Here is a 20,048-nt window from a genome sequence, read left to right as displayed (position 1 = left end):
CAACGACGACGCTGTCTGTACAAAAATGTACGCTCTACTGGAGGTTTGTTTTTTGGTGTTTTTGTTTTGTTCCGTGTGTGTGTGTGTGTGTGTGTGTGTGTGTGTGTGTGTGTGTGTGTGTGTGTGTGTGTTGAGTCCGGGGTCTATCGAACTCGAAGAGCTTCGCATGCCTCTGTATGCAGAATGCTGAGATAAAAGCGTGCAACACCACACCCGCCTCTGTTCATTTCCTTGTATCATGTTAATGCAGTTTTTTTAAAATCTTACTCCTACCTTTTGGGGTCGGGGTATTTTAAATAACTGGAAATTAAACGCAGGCGATTCCAGCATTCTCTGGAACACCCTCCCGGTACTATTCTGTGGTTTCTGTTTTATTATTTTTGCGTCTTCGTACTTTTTACATATATTTCTGATCCCCATGTCCCTTCCCTGGCAAGTGGTATTTTTGTCGAAGCTGGTCCCGAGACCTGCAATCTGGGCATAACACCTCCGTGCCCAACGTGCACATCCTTAGAAATCTTTGCCCATATTTCTACTTACTCGTCTAGAAAACCTTTAGGAGCGTACTTGTTTGGCCAGACAATGTGAGACTTTTCTACCTTTTGATAAAAGTTGCCAAGTATATTCCTGGAATATACAAAATTCTATTATGGTATTCACTGGTTTAAGTATTAAAGAATCCTTCAGCGCCATTAAGATGGCTTAGCAGTAAAGACATTTTCTGCCAAGCCAGAGGGACCAGAGTTTGATTCCCTGGACCCTCATGGAGGACGAGAGAACCAACTCTTCCTAGTTGTCCTTTGACCTCCACGTGAATACCAGGACATGCTCAAGAACAGACCTGCCGCAGAGCCAGGCCATCTCAGCAGCAATGGCGGTCAGGTCACCAGGCCCTGGGAGAGGCTGTGGCAACAGCAGTTCCCTCACCACATAATAATCAAAACACTAGACATACAGAATAAAGAAAAATGCTAAGAGCTGCAAAGGAAAGAGGTCACACAATGTATAAAGGCAGCCCTATCAGAATTACACCAAACTTCTCAAGGGAAACAATGAAAGCCAGAAGGTCCTGAACAGGCATCATGTAGACACATAAGAGACCACCGACGCCAGCCCAGACTACTTATCCAGCAAAAGTTTCAATCAATATAGATGGAGAAAACAAGATATTCCATGACAAAATCAGATTAAATCAATACCTATCCACAAATCCAGCCCTATAGAAAGTACTAGAAGGAAAACTCAAACCCAAAACGACATCCACAAAAACACAGGAAATAGATATTCCCACACCAGCAAATCCCAAAGAAGAGAAATGCACACACAATAACACCAGTACCAAAAAAGTGACATGAGCAAACAATCGCTGGTCATTGATAACCCTTAATATCAATGGACTCTATTCACCCATAAAAAGACACAGGCTAACAGACTGGATATGAAAACAGAATCCATTCTGCTGCTGCATACACAAAACACACCTCAACTACAAAGAAGACATTACCTCAGGGTAAAGGATAGGGGAAAGATTTTCCAATCAAATGGACTTAAGAAACAAGCTGGTGTAGCTATTCTAATAGTTAACAAAATCGACTTCAATCTAAAATTAGCCAGAAGAAATGTAGAAGGTCATTTCATATTCATCACAGGAAAAATCCATCAAGATGAAGTCTCAATAACGAACATCTATGTCCCCAATACAAGGGCACCCTCATTCATAAAAGAAACATTACTAAAGCTCATAGCACACATCAAGCCCCATATATTTAACAGTGGGAGACTTCAACACCCCACTCACACCACTGGGCAGGTCTGCCTCACAGAAACAACAGAGAAATGAGGAAACTAACGGATATCGTGACTCAAATGGACTTAGCAGACATCTATAGGACATTTCACCCAAACACAAAAGAATATACCTTCTTCTCAGCACCTCATGGAACCTTCACCGAAATCGACCACATACTCAGTAACAGAGCAAATCTCAACAGATACAAAAAAATTGGAATAATCCTGTGTCTTATCGAATCATCATGACTTAAAGTTAGAATTCAATAACAAATACTAATTTCAGAAAGTCCACAAACACATGGAAACTGAACAATGCTCAAAATGAATTACCACTGGGTCAAGGAAGAAATAAAAGACTTCCTAAAATTCAATGAAAATGACCACACAATATACCCAAACTTATGGGACACAATGAAAGTAGTGTTAAGAGAAAAGTTCATAGCACTAAATGCCTACATAAAGAAGCTGGAAAAATCCCACACGAGTGAGTTAACAGAACACTTGAAAGCTACAGAACAAAAAGAAGCAGACTCACCCAGGAGGACTATATGACAGGAAATAATCAAATTGAGAGCTGAAATCAACAAAATAGAAACAAAGAGAACAATACAAAGAATCAATGAAACAAAGAGTTGGTTCTTCGAGAAAATCAACAAAATAGACAAACTTCTATCCAAACTAACCAAAAGGCAAACAGAATATCCAAATTAACAAAATCAGAAATGCAAAGGGCGACATAACAACAGACAAGGGGAAAATCCAGAGAATCATCAGGTCATACTTCAAAGACCTGTACTCCACAAAATTGGAAAACTTAAAGGAAGTAGACAATTTTCTGGATAAGTACCACATACCAAAATTAAATCAAGACCAAATAAGCAAATTAAATAGACCTATATCTGCTAAGGAAATAGAAACAGTCATCAAAAGTCTCCCAACGAAAAAATGCCTAGGGCCAGATGGTCTCAGTGCAGAATTTTATAAGAACTTTAAAGAACTAGTATCAATAATCCTCAAATTGTTCTACACAATGAAAACAGAAGAAACATTGCCAAACTCTTTTTATGAGACTACAATTACTCTGTTACCCAAACCACACAAAGACATTGCTAAGAAAGAGAATTACTGACCAATCTCCTTCAAGAAAATTGATGCAAAAATACTCAATAAAATACTGGCAAACTGAATCCAAGAACACATCAGAAAAATCATCCACCATGACCACGTAGGCTTCATCCCAGAGATGCAGGGATGGCACAACATATGAAAACCTATCAATGTAATCCACTATATAAACAAACTGAAATTAAAAAAACAAAACCACAACCAAAAGCTACAGAGAAACCCTGTCTCGAAAAATCAAAAAAAAAAAAAAAAAACAAACAAACAAGAAAAAAAAACACACACGACCATCTCATTAGATGCTGAAAAAGCCTTTGACAAAATTCAACACCCCTTCATGATAAAGATTTTGGAGATAGCAGGGAGGGATACAAGGTATATATCTAAATATAATAAAGGCAATATACAGCAAGTCAGCAGTCAACTTCAAACTAAATGGAGAGAAACTCAAAGCAATCCCATTGAAATCAGGAACAAGACAAGGCTGTCCACTCTCTCCATATCTATTCAACTTGAAGTTCTAGAGACAACAAAAGGAGATCAAGGGGACACGAATCGGAAAAGAAAAAGTTCAACTTTTACTATTTGCTGATGATATGACAGTATACATAAATGACCCCAAAATTCTACTAGGAAACTCCTACAACTGATAAACGCCTTCAGTAATGTAGGAGGATTGTCGCGTGGCCTCTTGTGCTATAAACGCTGACATAAAGCATTTGGGCACTCTCTCCCAACTTCGGGATTCACTTCCTGTTCCCCGTTCGTGGAGAGGACTGTGATCTGTGAGTCTACCCCTAAATAAATTACCCCTTATTATACTCAATTCTGAGTTAGTGTGGGATTATTTTATAGTGTCCATTTTCACATCATCCTTTATAATAGCCACAAATAACATAACTCTAACCAAACAAGTGAAGGACCTGTATGACAAAAACTTTAAATCTTTGAAGAAAGAAATTGAGGAAGACATCAGAAAATGGAAAGATGTTCCACGCTCTTGGATAGGTAGGATTAGTGTAGTAAGAATGGCAATCTTACCAAAACAATCTACAGATTCAATGCAATGCCCATGAAAATCCCAGAGAAATTCTACACAGACCTTGAAAGAACAACACTTGACTTCATATGGAAAAACAAACCCAGGATATCCCAAACAATCCTATACAATAAAGGAACTTCTGGAGGCATCACAATCCCCGACTTCAAACTATAGAGCTACAGAAATGAAAACAGCTTTTGGTATTGGCATAAAAACAGACAGAAGGATCAATGGAATCAAATCAAATACCCAGATATCAATCTATACACCCATGAACACTTGATTTTTGACAAAGAAGCTAAAATTATAAAATAGAAAAAAGAAAACATCTTCAACAAATGGTGCTGCATAACTGGATGTTGACATGTAGAAGAATGAAAATAGATCCGTATCTATCACCATGCACAAAACTCAAGTCCACATGGATCAAAGACCCCAACATAAAGCCAGCCACACTGAACCTCATAGAAGAGAAAGTGGGAAGTATATTTGAACTCATTGGCACAGGAGACCACTTCCTAAATATAACCCCAGTAGCACAGACACTGAGAGAAATAATTAATAAATGGGACCTCCTGAAACTGAAAAGCTTCTTTAAAGCAAAAGACACAGTCAACAAGACAAAACAGCAGCCTACAGAATAGTAAAAGATTTTCACCAACCCCACATTGGACAGAGGTCTGTTTTCCAAAAATATACAAAGAATTCAAGAAACTGTGCTCCATAATGATGTGGGAAGTCCTTCTGTATATGTGTTGCTTTTATTGGTTAATGAATAAAGCTGCTTTTGGCCAATGGCTTTACAGAGTAAAGCCAGGTGGGAAATCTGAACAGAGACTGGGGGGGGGGGGGGGTGAGCAGAGTTGGGAAGAAGCCATGAAGCTGCTGCAGGAGACAGATGCCTCCGCCTGAGTACACCAAAACTTTGCCTGTAGGCCACAACCTTGTGGTGATGCACAGATTAATGGAGATGGGTTAGTTTAGGATATAACAGCTAGCTAGAAATATACATAAGCTAATAGGCCAAGCAGTATTTTAAATAATATAGTTGCTGTGTAATTATTTAGGTTCTGAGCAGCCGGGAATTAACGAGCAGCCTCTGACCGCATCAAAATACCAAATAATCCGATTTAAAAAATGGGGTACAGATCTAAATAGAGAACTCTCAGTAGACGAATCTCAAATGGCCAAAAAACACTTATGGAAATGCTCAACTTCCTTACCATGAGAAAAATGCAAATCAAAACAACTCTGAGATGCCATCTCAGATATACCCATCAGAATGGCCAAGATCAAAAACACTGATGACAGCTTATGCTGGAGAGAATGTGGAGTAAGGGAAATGCTCCTCCATTGCTGGTGGGAGTGCAAACTTGTCCAGCTGTTTTGTAAATCAATGTGGTGGTTTCTAGGAAAATTAGGAATCAATCTTCCTCAAGACCCAGCAATATCACTTTTGGGCATATGCCCAAAGGATGCTCAATTGTACCACAAGGACATTTGCTCAACTATGTTCATAGCAGCATTATTTGTCATAGCCAGAACCTGGAAACAACCTACATGCCCCTCAACCAAAGAATGGATAAGGAAAATGTGGTACATTTACACAGAAGCATAAATTTTTACTGAGAAGTGAAAAATAATGACATCTTGAAATTTGCAAGCAAATGGTTGGAACTAGAAAAAAACATTCTGAGTGAGGTAACTCATACCCAGAAAAACAAATATAGTATATACACATTCATAAGCAGATATTAGACATAAAGCAAAGGGCAACCAGCCTACAGTCTACAATCCCAGCGAACCTAGACAACAAAGAGGACCCTAAGAGAGACTTACATAGATCCATTTAGGAAGGAGAAAAAGACAAGATCTCCTGAGTAAATTGAGAGCATGAGGGGCAGGAAGTTAGTAGAAAGGAAAAGGGAGTAAGGAAGGGGAATAAGAAAACAATGCATAGCTCAATAAAAACAATAAAAAAGAACACAATGCACTCCCATACAATACACATACAACACTAAATAATAAACGGATGTAAAAAGAGAAATGTTTTATTAGTGATAGGCATTTTATACTCTGAAGTAAATATCTTTTATATGCATCTTATAATATAAGTAATATAATATATAGATAGTACATAGATAATATAAATAATACAATAGAAATATATAAATATGCATCTTATAATATAAAATAAATATGTAATATATGCATCTTATAATATAAAATACATAATATAAAGTAAGTTGTGTCTTATTTTATATTTTCACTTTATTGATGTAATGGATCTTTTTACAAGCCTGCCATTCACTTGCAGAATTACTTATGAATTATGTCTCTTACACACAATTTTGTGTTCAGTGCTTTTTTTTATTTAGAGTAGATTTTTATATTTTTAACATCAGGGATGTATTTCTGGCAAATATTTTTCTCTAATTTTTTGTGTGTGATGCTTTATGATATAGACGCATCTTAAAATTCTGTGTACAGTCATTTATCAACCATTTCCTCTAGGACCTTTCTCCATTGCTTTGAAATTTAGCATGTTATGCAAATGAGGATTAAATATTCACATACTTCTTTTAAACTTTTTCCTCTTTTCTTCTAATCTATTTGAAATATGCTTAGGTATAGGCGATCCACTTTAAAACAAAAGCACTTAAACTGTCAGGATGGCTCAGCAGGTAAGGGCCCTTGCTACCAGGCTGACCACTGAGTTTGACCCCTGGGACCCACGTGGTGGAGGGGGAAAGAATCAGCTTTTGCAGATTGTCCTCTTATTTCGCCATCTCTCCCCACACACACATACTTGATGCTGCAGCACACGAACTCACACATATGGACACAGGCATGCTAAATGATGTACTTTTTAAAGAGAAGCATATAAAGTAAAATAATTTAAAAAATAAGTTCTATATGTGATTACATAACAAAATTAGGCAATCTACTTACAGATGACAAATTCCTGAAAACACACAAGTTATCTAGAATGACTCAGAAAGATACGGAAAAACTTGAAGAACGAAAAAGGATTTCAGTACTCAGAAACATCCAGCAGAAAGAAACTCAGAAGCAGAGAACTTCAATGTGAATTCTATCAAATACATAAAGAGCAATGAACATAATCCAAAAGCAGAAGAAACTCTTCATTGTGTGAAAGTCAGTTTCTGATGACCTGAGTTCAAACCCCAGGATCCCACAGTGGAAGGAGAGTGTAGCACGAACAATATAAACAGAGATCGAAGATTGGAAATGCAAAGCAGCCAAGCTATCAGAGAGTTCTTACCTCACCAAAGCTCAGACAAAGGGCGATCCTGTCCTAGTGTGCCTGCAGACTGTGATGCTCTCCACCAGACCTCAGACTGCTCTGAACTCCTCCTGCCTTATGCCTCTCTCTAGTGCTGGGACTAAAGGCGCGTCAGCCCAAGTGCTGGGGTCAGAGGTGTGAGCTGTTTCTCTTTTAGATTGAGGCGCGCTCAAGCAGCTCAGGCTGGCCTTGAACTCACAGAGGTCCGTCTGCCTGCCTCTGTGCTGGGATTCAAGAACTTTCCTCTATGGCTAACTAGTGGTTTAGGTGTGTGACTAACTAGTGGCTTAGCTCTGCTCTCTGATCTTCAGGCAAGCTTTACTTGTTAATAATACAAATAAAATATAACTACAGGCGAGAATCAACCCCCTCCGCTTGGACATGCATGCCCCCTTACAATAATAAAGAAATTGAAGACCTTAAATAAATGGAAACACACGCCAGTTGGTTTGGAAGGTTTAATATTGTTTAAATAGCAGCCCTACCTAGAAAAATCTATAAATTCAATGCAATTCCTGCCAAAATTCCAATGACATTTTATTTTCATAAATGAAATCTATAATCCTTAGATTCATGTTGAATTACCTGGTTCTCTGAATGACCACGACAATATTGAGAGTGGACAACAAAGTTGAAGGACCCATACTACCGATTATCAAAATGTCTGATAAAATCAGCATAGGTTTGCTTCAGATAGTTCTTTCTGGCTTTGTTTTGGTTTGTTTTTTGATTTTTTGTTTGTTTGTTTTGTCTTTTGTTTTGATTTTTCGAGACAGGGTTTCTCTGTGGCTTTGGAGCCTGTCCTGGAACTAGCTCTTGTAGACCAGGCTGGCCTCAAACTCACAGAGATCCGCCTGCCTCTGCCTCCCGAATGCTGGGATTAAAGGCGTGCGCCACCACCACCTGGCTAGAAAAATCTTTTTTAAAAGATGATTTGAGTAAATGCTGTACACTTCTTATTAGTTGTCGCTAGACTTTTCACACACCTCGCTCCAAAAGGAACCCTTTATTGCCTTTTTGCTGTATTATTTGAAGAAAGACTGTTTTTTGGTTCCCTAACAATGGTTAAGTTGCTCAGAAACCCTGACTTTTTCTGTTTAGTGAGTTTATGAACTCTGTCTGGTTGCTGCTCTGGCATTACAGTCAATCCCCCACTCCACCAAGGACAGTTTAAGTGAGAGGAGAGGACAAACCCTTGAGCAACACAGCCTGGACTCCCACCGAGGCCCTGCAGCTTTGTATTTAAATCCAGCTGTGTCGCATCAGTCACAAAGGCAAGTGACGTCGCAGCATCCTAATGAGCACAGTTGAATTCTAGAGGATTTCTGTCCAGGACTCACTGTAGACCAGGCTGGCTAGAACTCAGAAATTCACCTGCCTCTGCCTCTTCAGTGCTGGGATTATTATTATTATTATTATTATTATTATTATTATTATTATTATTATTATTATTATTATTATTATTATTATTATTATTATTATTATTTAGCATCTCTCATAGACCAGGCTGAAAATGACCTTGATGATTGAGCCTCTTGCCTCCACCTCTCAAGTGCTGGAATTAGAGGTGTGCCCCTTCATGTTTAACAGTGATAGTTGTAGGCCTGTCCAAATCCACAACTTGTTATAGTCCCAAATGCTTAGCTTCAATGAGATCAGTGAGCTATGGTCCTGATTGGGCGTTATGAGAGTCACTTGGATTTATGAACTATGGAGAGAAATTTTAACTGCTTCCTACTGACTTCAACACTACCATCATAGTGGAATTTGCCTGTGCCTTTTCTCCCATCCTAAATTGTATGGACAATGGCTCTTCCCCCACCAACCTATGCTGAGGACAGCAATATGACATCTAACTGAACGTGAGACCACACACAACTTTCTTCAGTACTGTCAGCATTAATGCATCCATTCTCAAAAGTATCAAATATGACTTTGCTTCTGGAATCTCAAGACATTTCTAGAAAGACATTTCTAGGTCACTTCCAACTCTTAACTGTGACCGTCTTTTACAGCAGCATTCTGTTCCTGTATAAAGCCCTACAATGCCAGGGGGGCCAGGAGTGTGCTGAGTCAAACCACCGAGATGTGGCTATGGCCCAGAAATTTGGAATATGGGGTGTAATAAGAACATGGTGAATGCAATGGGAACCACTTACTGAACTGACTCTTCTGAGTTGTTAGCGCTGCTGGCTGATGTTTAAAGTTAAGGGTTCTACCTCTTTTGAACCACCCTTGGCTCTTTTTGGGAACAGAAACTTTTCTCTGTGGTGGGAGAGATAACTTAAAATATGGCAGTTTGAGAAAGGCAAACATCTGGAGATTGTCAAGATCAATGACCCCCAGTGTCTCTGAGGAAGCATTTCTAGGTCAGTGACACCCACCTGACTGCAGAGTGGTGGACACATGCCATCACAGTTAAGACTTAATGTATTTGTGTGTGTGTGTGTGTGTGTGCATGAGTACAGCTGTTTGAAGACACCAAAGGCATCAGTGACCTGAGCCGGAGTTATAGATGGCTGGGAACCATCCAGTGTGAGTGTTGGGAACTGAACACGGGTCCTCTTGTGGTATATACTCTTGACCACTGAGTCGTCTCCCCAAATCCACAACAGGCATTTCGTGTAACCTAGTTATAACTATCACATGTGGTGGTGAGAGTTAAGGACAAGCCTGTTTTTGCCCTTGACCTGAATCTGAAATTGCTCTAAAATAACACATATTCAAAAAAAATTTACCAGTGTGCTAGCATCACTTAGAGATAATATAGTGTATCAGGTTTGTTTGTTTTTGGAGACAGGGTTTCTTTGTAGCTCTAGCTGTTCTGGAACTCACTTTGTAGATCAGGCTGGTCTTGAACTCAAAGAAATCTGCCTGCCTCTGTCTCCCAAGTATTGGGATTAAAGGTGTGCACCTGGTACATTTAAGGGTTTTAACACCAGAAATTATGAACTCATGTTAAATCACTACAGAGTAGAAGACAACAGAGAATCATAACATGCTCAAGGATGCTGAACTGAAACACAAAACACCAGGCTAGCATTCTCTAACTCTGCTTGAGATAGTAAAGTATCTTGTCTTGTGCTGTGACCGCACCAGGCTGTCAAAAGTCCTCTCCAAATCATGAGATAGGGTTGATTTGCTTGTGGCTGATGGACAACAACAAACAGAGTATGTTGTGGGACACTTGGACCATTGTTGGACAGTCTGGCCTGGCAGGCCACATTTGGCCCTTGGACAGCACTTTTTCTCACTGGGAACGCCAGGGGTTATGGTATATAAACCAGTCTCATAAAACAAACCAATTAATAAATGAAGGACTGGGAGACCTCCCAGCTCTGCCTGTCTCCCCAATCACATGGAGGAAATTTCTGGATAGGAATCATTGACAAGTCAGGCAAAATCAGCAGAGCCAATTGAATCCTGGGAGTCTCGTGGTGAGTGACAGAGATGGCCGTTCTCTGGCAGAAGCTCAATCGTCAGTGCAATACCCAGGGCAGAGGCCCAAGACTGCTGTTCTGTCCCCAACCATGGAAATCCCCACGAAGATAAGAAGAAAGGAAAGCTAGAAATCCACTCTGTCCTTTATTCTACCCAGGAGCCATCCGCTGACTCTTTGGCAGGCTGAGGTAAGGGCGCTGCTCTCCAGGTGGGTGGTGCTGCAGACTGCTCTTGCTGAGGTGTGAGAGAGACTCCAGCACTGAGGGGAACAGCACTGGGAAGCCAGGACACTGACAGAGCAGGGCCCCAGTGGCCTCAGAAGGCTTGCTTGTTCTGGGTGACCTGAGGTAACAGGCATTTCCATGTGGCCTGCATGTCCACTGATGGCTACCCAGGCTGCTGGTGGAGGTGACGCTGCTGTCCCAGCACTATGGTGCTGGCCCTTCTGAAGTCCTTTCCCTTTTCCTGCTGTGGCTTAAGTTATGACTAGGAATGAGGAAAGGAGGCTATGTCCCTTCTCTGGAGGTGGGTTGTGGGGGCTTAAGTGGTGAGATGGAGGAACAGAGAGGAGAGAGATGTAGAGCAAGGCTACCAGCCCAAAGAGGCCGGGAGCTGCTGTGCACCTGGGCCTGAGACATCTAGCAGTGGGAGGCTGAGAAACTCTGGCCACTGCCCTGAAGATGGGAGAAGTGAGGCAGAGGCACCTGGCCCCTCGTCTAGGAGACAGAACTCAGGCACCAGGTGAAGAGAGAGCTGTCTTCTCTACCCTCCAACAGTCTCTGATAGCTTGCCACCACAGAAACCAGTGGTCAGGCAAGCAGGGCCTATTGCTGGGATATCATGGCGAGTGCCCAGTCCAAGAAAGCCACTGTGACATCCTGTAGGCAGAGCCATGTCCATCGGGCAGCTTCGCTGAACTGTGTCTTAATGCAGTCCCAGGTCACTTTTCCTCTAGGAGAAAAGCAGAACATTTGAGAGGGCTGGGTGTCATGTATGAGACTGTGTCACTTCATAGGGGTGCAGCTTGAACCCATAATATTCATCCCAGAGTGGCTGTAACAAAAATGAATGGTGTACCCTTATCCCCAGGGTCAGAAGTGGGTCACCAGGAACTTGTAGAGTCTGGAGTAGAGGTCTTACCTGCAGGCTTCGTGGCAGTACTCCTGGGCTTGGGCCAGGGCCACAAGCAGCAGGTGCCACATGGGCAGCAGCACACTGTGGTGGAAGAGCAGCAGCAGCTCCTTCAAGGAGTGGAAGAGCTGGTGCAGGGCCTCAGGGAGCTGGGCCTGCAGAGGACCATGGAGAGTGGTTGGAACAAGATACCCAGGGCAATGAGATTCTGCCCGTGCTGGATTGCTCCCTCCCAAGAACTCTATCTCTGGGGGGATGGGTCTTCTGACTCCTGATCTCCAGCTTACTTACTCTCTGCAGGAAGCCAGTGAAGCTGTCACCAAAACAGGCACAGTGGGCAGAAAGGAAGCTGACTGTGGCATTGGTGTATGTCCAGGCCAGTTGCAAACCAGGCTGTACCACAGCAATCAGGTGGGAGCTATAGGCTGGCAATGTTTCCTGCAGCCAGCTGTGGAGAAATTGGAGGACAGAGGCATACTCTGAGCTTCCCCAGGCCAACTTGCTCACCAAAGGAAGGACAAAAAAGGGAGGACAGGAATAGTTTAAGTACTTCCCACTGTCCAGGCCTGCCCCGACCACCGGCACCACCCTGCCTTCCTTGGTAGGAGCTCACTTGTAGCTTTGCAGGCTGGAGGAGTAGAGCTTGGCACACATTTGCTGGCCAACAGGCAGGAAACCAGAGGATCGAAGCAACTGGCCTGTGAGGGAGGCTGCAACGGGAACCTCTGGTGAGCTGGGAGAGCAGGGGCAGGGCTTGGAAGACAGACATTACAGGTGCTGGGGCAGGCACAGGGAGGCAGTGGGACAGTTTCGTGTGCTCTCGGGTCTAACTAGACAGGTTTGGAGGGAGATTTGCAGGCCAGATTTGAATAACTTCTGCTGGGTCAAGAATAGGAAGAATGGGCCATTGGTGGAGTTTTGGACTGAGAGGTTAGAAGACCTCAGGCTTGAGTATCTGCCTTTTACTAGGCTGTGATCTTTCTTCCTTTTTTAAACTACCCTTAGTGATTTATTTAGTGCACGCATGTGGATATGGCCCAGCACGTACGTGAGGTCAGGATTTGTGCTGACTTCCACCACGTGTACCATGGGAATGGAACTCAGACTGTCATATGTGGCAGCAAGTTTGTGTGGCCACTGTTATCTTTCTGTTCCTACTAGCTATGATCTTAATCTGAGACTAAATCTTTCTTCTTCCTCAGGAGTTAAAAGGAGAAAACATGTGTTTAGGAGTTGTAGATTTGTAAACATGTCTCTCCTGCAGAGTATCATCCAACCTGAAGGGAATATCCAACCTGCATAGAACACTGAGGTCAAAGTGCTTGCATTGTGGCACCGAGAACTCATCAGGACAAGGTAGGCTCTGGAAATGTGACACATAGCTCTGTGCCCACCACCATGTTCTCTTCCTAGACGACCAACCACTACTTACCCTGGAAGGAGCTGTGTGACCGAAAGTCATGGCATAAGAATCCTATTGCAAAGACCAGAAGCAACAGGAAGAGCCGGGCCCAGGGTGGTCGAGGACCCCGTGCCTGTTGCAACAAGCCCTGGCAGCAGAGAAGAGGACAGTGGTCAGAGGTAGAAGGCCTGGTTTCTGCTCCCAAATGCAAGCCCCAAGCTAGGCCTACACAGAAACTTGAGGTAGAGGGGGATCCACAGACAGGTTGGACGGGGATGTAACCCAAGCACAACCCAGGGTGTGTCAAGACAGATGCAGGACTGTATGGACTGGAGAGGCTGGGTATCACACCTTGCAGGCTGTATCACAGCTGACAACATGTTCGTTGCTGCTACTGCCCTTCTTGAGAAGTTCCTGGTTAGCAAGCCTGAAGGACTGAATGGTCTCTTGCAGAGACTTCCGAGCCTACAGAGTATCAACAGACGAGATGTGAGTCTTGGCCTGTAACAGCATCTTGTGCCGCAACCTTGCTTAATGCTCAGTGTCAAAGGCACAGAAAAGGGAGGGCAGAGGTCAAGGGGACCAACTGAGAACCCAGACAACTCTGGTCTCCCACATCCTCTCAGCTCCTCACCTTCTTGGGAATCTGCTCCCAGGACTTGAGCAAGTGTTCCAGCAGCAGGCTGTGGAGGAGCAAGCTCCCATCAGTCAGCAGCCCACTGGGCCTGCCTCCTCTCTCTGCCACCAAGACCCTGGGTTCTGAGTCCTGAAAGGCCCCACCCACAGTAGTTCTTTAAGGCCACCCAGCTGTGTTTTCACTGAACGGAGAGGTGGGAGCCTGGAGAAGAGTGACTGGTGTTTCTGGTATGACACACCAGCCCTAGTCTGGAAGCATACACTAGGAGGCTTCTCTGTGTAGACCAGAAGAGGTGACCCCACCCCCACCTGCCTGGACTGTGACAGGTGCTTGGGGTACAGCTGTTTCCAGACGCTGCTGCTGAGGGGGTCCGTAGTCAGGCACTGGGTCAGGCTGCTCAGGAGCTGCACAGAACAAGAGAGAGGATGATGATGATGAAAAGGAGGGCTGGGGCTTCTGGTAACAACATGTCTATCATGAAGGCTGAGAGAGCTTGTCAAGACTCCTGAGACTGTCAAGACTCCTGACGCTGTCACGGGGTAGGTGTGGTTCCTGAGCTGCAGCATTAGCTTACAGATCTTGTGTACAAGTGACAGGCCACCACTGACCACCCTCCCACCTCTCAGGCCCATACTCGCTTGGGAAAGCACAAGTGTGGGGCGCAGGTGGCTGTGGAGTGAACTGCAGAACCAGGGAACATCCATGGATGAGACTAAGTGCAGCTGCACTCTGGGCAGGGAAGGACTGCTCACCTCTTTCTTCATTTCCGGAGGACAGTTAGGGGTGGCTCTGGACAGGAACGAAGGGAAGTAGGTGTGCAGGGTAGATTCTGGCTTTGCTCCAAACGCCAGCACCTTCAGTCGGGGAAAGAGCTGGCACAGCTGCTCCTGCAGGCTAGGGGAGGAGGGCCAGGCTCAGGCTGTAAATGGAACTGTGACACTTGAGTTCATCCCTGGCCTGAAGGGAGAGTCACTTAGTGTCTTGGGATGGTTCTGAGTCTTTGTACACAGAAGCACCTTGCAAAGTTTGTCTCCTTAAGTACTGCCCGATGTTGCATTAAAAAAAAATTGTCGCATTCAAACACATATATAATTTCTGAGCTTCACAGGCCCCTTGAAACCTCCTGCAGAACTTTCCAGTTGTGAATCTAGGGCTTCGAGGAGAAAGGGGATGGAAATGCACTGTGGTGTCTCAACTTTGCACTGGGAACTCTCCCTGTATGCATGTTCCAAAGCAGTCCTACCTGGGGGTTAGGGAGTTGTTGGGCATATAGGCAAAGTCTAGGAGTGGGAAGAAGTCCTTGGGGCCAATCATGCCAAAGCCTTTGGTGAGGTTGGGATGCATCCTAGAGAAAGGAGAAACAGGCTTGTTGGAAAGCACTCTGGTGCTCCAATCATGACCTTGGCTAAGCCAGTGTCCAGGGAGAAGGGCATAAACTCTACCCCATCCCCAACCCTCAATGGCTCCCTCCCTTTCCTTCCTCACCATCACACTTGGAGGTGGGAGGAGCTGGTCCTGAGTTTCCTCGCATCTATGGAGACCAGGATCACGGCATCCCATTTTGCCGAAACAGCCTCTTGAGGACACCCTGGGCCTTCCCCTCGCTGTCCCCCCATTACTCACAGGAGCAGCCGGTCCAGGTATGCGATGGCAAAGGGAGACAAAGACTTGATGCCCAGCACAGGCAGCATGATCCCCAGCCACACTGTAAAGTCAAAAGCCAGTAAGTCTCAGGCTCATGCACAGGGGCATCAGAGAAGAGACCAATCCATCCTTCTCTGTCTGTTACCTTTCAGTCCCTCGGTGAGGTTAGCAAAACCTGCTTGCCCCAAGGCCCACATGACGGTCAGACACTTTGCTGGTCGGCTCTGGTGGGACCTCAGAAGTTCTAGGAACTGAGGAGATGGGTAGAAGGGGCAGGTTATAGGTTAGCACACCAGAACTACAGATCCCAGTGGGAAGACAGGTATAGGTGGGAAGGGTGTCAAGAACAGTGGAACCCTATGGCAGTGTGGCACAGCGAGCCCAGTGATGCTCTCCCTGACTCTCAACGCACTGGCTGACCAGTTCTAGAAAGGCTATGGCACCTCTCTGTGGTCCAGCCATTCTATAATACCAACAGAGTATTCCATAATGCCAACCTTATCCAACAGAGACACACAGTAAATGCTAGTGATATTATGTGTTACTCCCTCCCACAACCAAACCTAATGATGTAGACTCTGTTTAGTTTCCCTAGTCCTACCCCTAGTGTCCCCAGTACCACCCAAGGCTCACCTTGCCCAGGTCTGAGGTGACAATCTTGGGCTTGTCCTTCAGAATGGCCTGAATACAGATGCGGTATCCATGTAGCGACTCCCCTAGAGAGATGTATGCTCTTAGATCCACTCATATGACTTGGCACCCCACACTTTTTTTCCCCAGCTGTGATCCCAAGCCCTATCTCCTCCTCCCTTCTCTCCCAGAAATGTCTGAGGCGATCAGGACATTTCTTGATGGGAAGGAACTGACGACTACAGCAGCGAGGAAAAAGGGTAGGCTCTCAGGACGGTCACCTTTCACGGACACTCCTACCTGGTGTCTTATCCAGCTCTTGCAGCATGGTGAACAGACAGTGGTCGAAGAAGAGCTCCAGAGACCCTGCAGCTTTGGTCAGCAGCCCTCGGATGATCCCACGCAGCTCTCGGTTCACGAGGCTGTAGGGATAATCTGGGGCCATTGGCCTCTGTGAGAGCTAGGACAGGCTGCCCTTGCACCCAGGCTGGCTTTCTCTTCCCCAAGAAGATCCCGCCACTTGTACAGTCACATGTCTGAGTCAGGACAGTGGAGGTACTGGGCTCTCAGGAACATTCACCCTTTCAGAACATCCTTATCTGAGCTGAGGGGTGGGGGACTAACCATGCGGATACTGGCTCAGGGTGGGCTCGCTCCGGGGACTCTGGAGCTTGTAGTTGAGATAGCTGGCCAGGTCCTTCAGCCACACAGAGGGGTTCCCAGTGAACACGCTCTGGCTCTTGTCCAGTTCCTTCTGCAGAGCTGTCACATCCAGCTGTCAAGGAGAAACTTCAGGTGAGTGAACAGGGGCAGGGAAGGCAAATGGGGCAGGTCGGTGGTGGCTGAAGGAGGCTTGCATATGTGGACGCTACGACTTTGCCACACCCAGATCCTAAGTAAGTGTGGGGCAGGACAGCTGAGAATGCTGGTCTCAACGCCATACACCTGTAGGCCCTTCACACGTTCGAGGGCGAGAACAGAGGGCAGATGGGAATGAAAGACGACAGCTTCGAAGGGACAGAGGACCCAAGCCAGCCTTTTCATCACCTCCATCTTGTTTTTGGGTTTCTATCACTCTTCTTGCCTAAGGTTCTTAGGAACATCCTACTTCCTTCTGTCCCTTGGCGTTCCATCTTTGCTGGAACTCCTCTCGTCTGACAGTCCTACCTTCCACATCTTCTCTGCATCCTACGCTTAGGTCCACTTACAGCTCTCAGGGCATCCTCCAGGCTTCGGAATGGGCCCTCCTTCTGGTTTTGGCTGTTGACAGCTGCCACCTTCTTTGGCTGCTTCTTGTTTGCTGGCTTCTTAGGCTCCGCAGCAGGGGGTGGAACTTGCTCTTTATTCTGTCCCTTCACGACTTTCACAAAGCCACGCTCATAAAGAGTGCTCGTGGTCTGGATTGGTGCTGGAATGATGACAGGCAGAAAACAGCAGACCCTTAAGACCCCAGGGTTCAAGGCACAGTGGTCCCTTCTCTGCAGGGGCACCTAAGTCATTTAGTGTGAGATGCTGTCCCCAGCTCCTCCCTTGGGAGCTTTAGAAGCACAGCAAAGAGCCCTTGTGGTGGTTGATTTCAGTCCCCACCAGCAGGTCCCTGGCTCTTCCAGTTCTTTATCAGATAAAGCAAAGCACGTGGGAGTTCGGCCAGTCTCGGGTACAGAGGGTGGGCTTCAAGGGCTCTGGCTGCTAGTCTCTGAGAGTGGAATTTCCCCAGCATGGTTCCCACTCCCAGTTCTTGCTGGTTCTGAAATGACAGATCTATACTCAACAAGTGGCAAGCTTTCTCCCCTCCTCCGGAGACTATGGGGTGGGTGACACAGAGATTAACTTCTGGTCGGAGTGTATTTCGGGTCATTCCTACCATTCCTGGGCTTCGCATCCACCCCTCCCAGATACGCTGGTTACTTTAGAAGGAGCACAGTGTGGGATCTCCAATGCCTCTGTCCAGTCACTCGTCAGACACCTGGCCAACGAGGGCCGGGACAGCTCAAAGTGCTGTGTGCAAAGGCCTTAACAGATGGAGATCGGAATTCCATTCTCTTCCGACTCGAGAGTCGGCTTCGCTGGGCCTCCGCTTCCTGACCAGTGCGGTGGGGATGGCCACCTCTCCCGGCACTTCAGGCGGAGTGGCCGGGGTCCCGCGGATCCGCTCCCGGCTTCCGCAGCTGCTCCGCCGCGCCCCTGCGCCTGCCCCACAGGCCCAGGTGGGCGGCGGCGGGTACTCACAGCTCAGGTCGTATTTCCACCCTCCGTTCGCCTCCCCGAGCGCTCGGCGATCACCGCCGCCGCCGCCTCCTCGTCCACCGCCGCTTGCTCCAGGTCGCCGGCCCTTCTTCACCACCTCCCAGCCCCCGGGGCCCGCCGCCTTGGCCGACATGACTTCGGCTCCACTACCTCCTGGCTTTCCAGCCCGCACGGCCTTCCCCGGGTGCCACGTCGTCGCTGCCGCCGCCGCAAAGCAGCCTGGGATTCGTAGTCCGTCCGCGCCACCGCGTGGCCGGTCTGGGGAGTGGCCGGCGGCAGCCCGGCCCCGCCCCTGTGGCTAAAAATTACTACTCTGCCCGCACCTGCGGTCTGGGCCTGCTTGGAAATGGGACTAGTCCCGTTTTTTCCTGTTCTGTCTTCCCTCCTCATCTTCATCCTCCTTCTTTGGATTTTTCGAGACAGGCTTTCTCTGTGCAGCTCTGGTTGTCCTGGAACTCGCGCTGTAGCCCAGGCTGGTTTCAAACTAACAGAGAGATCCACCTGCCTCTGCCTCCCGAGTGCTGGGATTAAAGGCAGTACAGTTCAACTGTGGGGATGAATGAAGCCCTAGAAGGACGAAGGCAGTGTTCCTGAAACAGGTGGCAGTTGAGATGGCTCCTAGGAAGGGAGAATCTTCATTGGTTGGGGATCACGGCCAGTGGAGAGACTACTTCACCTATATGGCTTTATTAATTTAGACAAAGGTCTAGGGTGGTAAAACTACAGGTAGTTCAACATAACAGAGCTCGAAAAGAATCTTTTTCTTTATTTATTATTTAAAGTAAATATATTTATTATTTATTTAGTATACAGCTTTCTGCCTGCTTGTACACCTGAAGGCCAGAAGAAGGCACCAGGATGGTTGTGAGCCACTGTGTGGTTGCTGAGAATTGAACTCAGGACCTCTGGAAGAACAGCCAGTGCTCTTAACTGCTGAGCCATCTCTCCAGCCCTGTAAAAGGATCTTGGTTGCCAAATCTGGACTTTATTCTCTAGACCTTAGAAAACAATGGCTAGGTGACATGATCCTTACAAAAACAAAACACGGAGCTGTGTGAAGGATGAGTCACAGAGGGGGAGGCAGGTGAGGGATGACCAACCCCTGCAGCCTCCTTCTGGGATCCTCCATCCCAGTCAGGCCTGAGCATGGCTGACTGTCTCAGGGAGCTCCAAGATGAAATGTCTTTGAGCTGATCACCAATCTGTTAACTTCTCAGGTCACTGTTGGCCTCTACTTAGACACCAACAATGCTCCTTTTGTTCCATCGCAGATGTCACATGTATATGGTCACAGAAGAGGCCCTATTTTGTGATGAGAAACACTTGGTTTTCCCACTACAGCCCCAGGTGATCTAATGCCCTCTTCTGGCACCAGAGAGCACACACATGCATGTGCACATAGCCACACACAGATACACACATGTTCATAAATAGCGAATTCTAGTCCAAGATCTCTACCACCTTAAGTAAGCCTCGTTATGCATGGTCTGGGTCAATGGTTCTCAACCTTCCTAAAGCTGTGGTGCTTGGATATAGTTCCTCATGTTGTGGCGACCCCAACCATAAAGTTATTTATGTTGCTACTTCATAATTGTAATTTTGCTGTTATAAATCATAATGTAAATATATGTGTTTTCTGATGGTCTTAGGTGAT

The 20,048-nt window shown here is 45.8% G+C and overlaps 1 protein-coding gene across 1 annotated transcript; it reads right to left on the bottom strand.

The window, feature by feature from the left end:
• Positions 1-10,834: 10,834 nt before the first annotated feature.
• Tmem214 (transmembrane protein 214) lies at positions 10,835-18,591 on the bottom strand. The gene is made up of 17 exons (XM_050128546.1): positions 18,377-18,591; positions 17,356-17,555; positions 16,772-16,922; positions 16,448-16,582; positions 16,151-16,233; positions 15,663-15,768; positions 15,497-15,578; positions 15,117-15,218; positions 14,626-14,767; positions 14,186-14,277; positions 13,871-13,919; positions 13,588-13,701; positions 13,267-13,384; positions 12,448-12,544; positions 12,126-12,282; positions 11,844-11,989; positions 10,835-11,654 (listed from the first exon to the last, which is right to left on the bottom strand). The coding sequence occupies exons 1-17, from the start codon at positions 18,525-18,527 to the stop codon at positions 11,528-11,530; spliced, it is 2,052 nt and encodes a 683-aa protein (XP_049984503.1). The 5' UTR covers positions 18,528-18,591; the 3' UTR covers positions 10,835-11,527.
• Between the last annotated feature and the right edge of the window lie 1,457 nt (positions 18,592-20,048).

Source organism: Alexandromys fortis, unplaced genomic scaffold (assembly GCF_014885135.2).
Source record: "Alexandromys fortis isolate MF-2015 unplaced genomic scaffold, M_Fortis_MF-2015_v1.1 scaffold_304, whole genome shotgun sequence".
In the NCBI taxonomy this organism is placed as follows: domain Eukaryota; kingdom Metazoa; phylum Chordata; class Mammalia; order Rodentia; family Cricetidae; genus Alexandromys; species Alexandromys fortis.
This window is presented reverse-complemented; position numbering and strand designations above follow the sequence as displayed.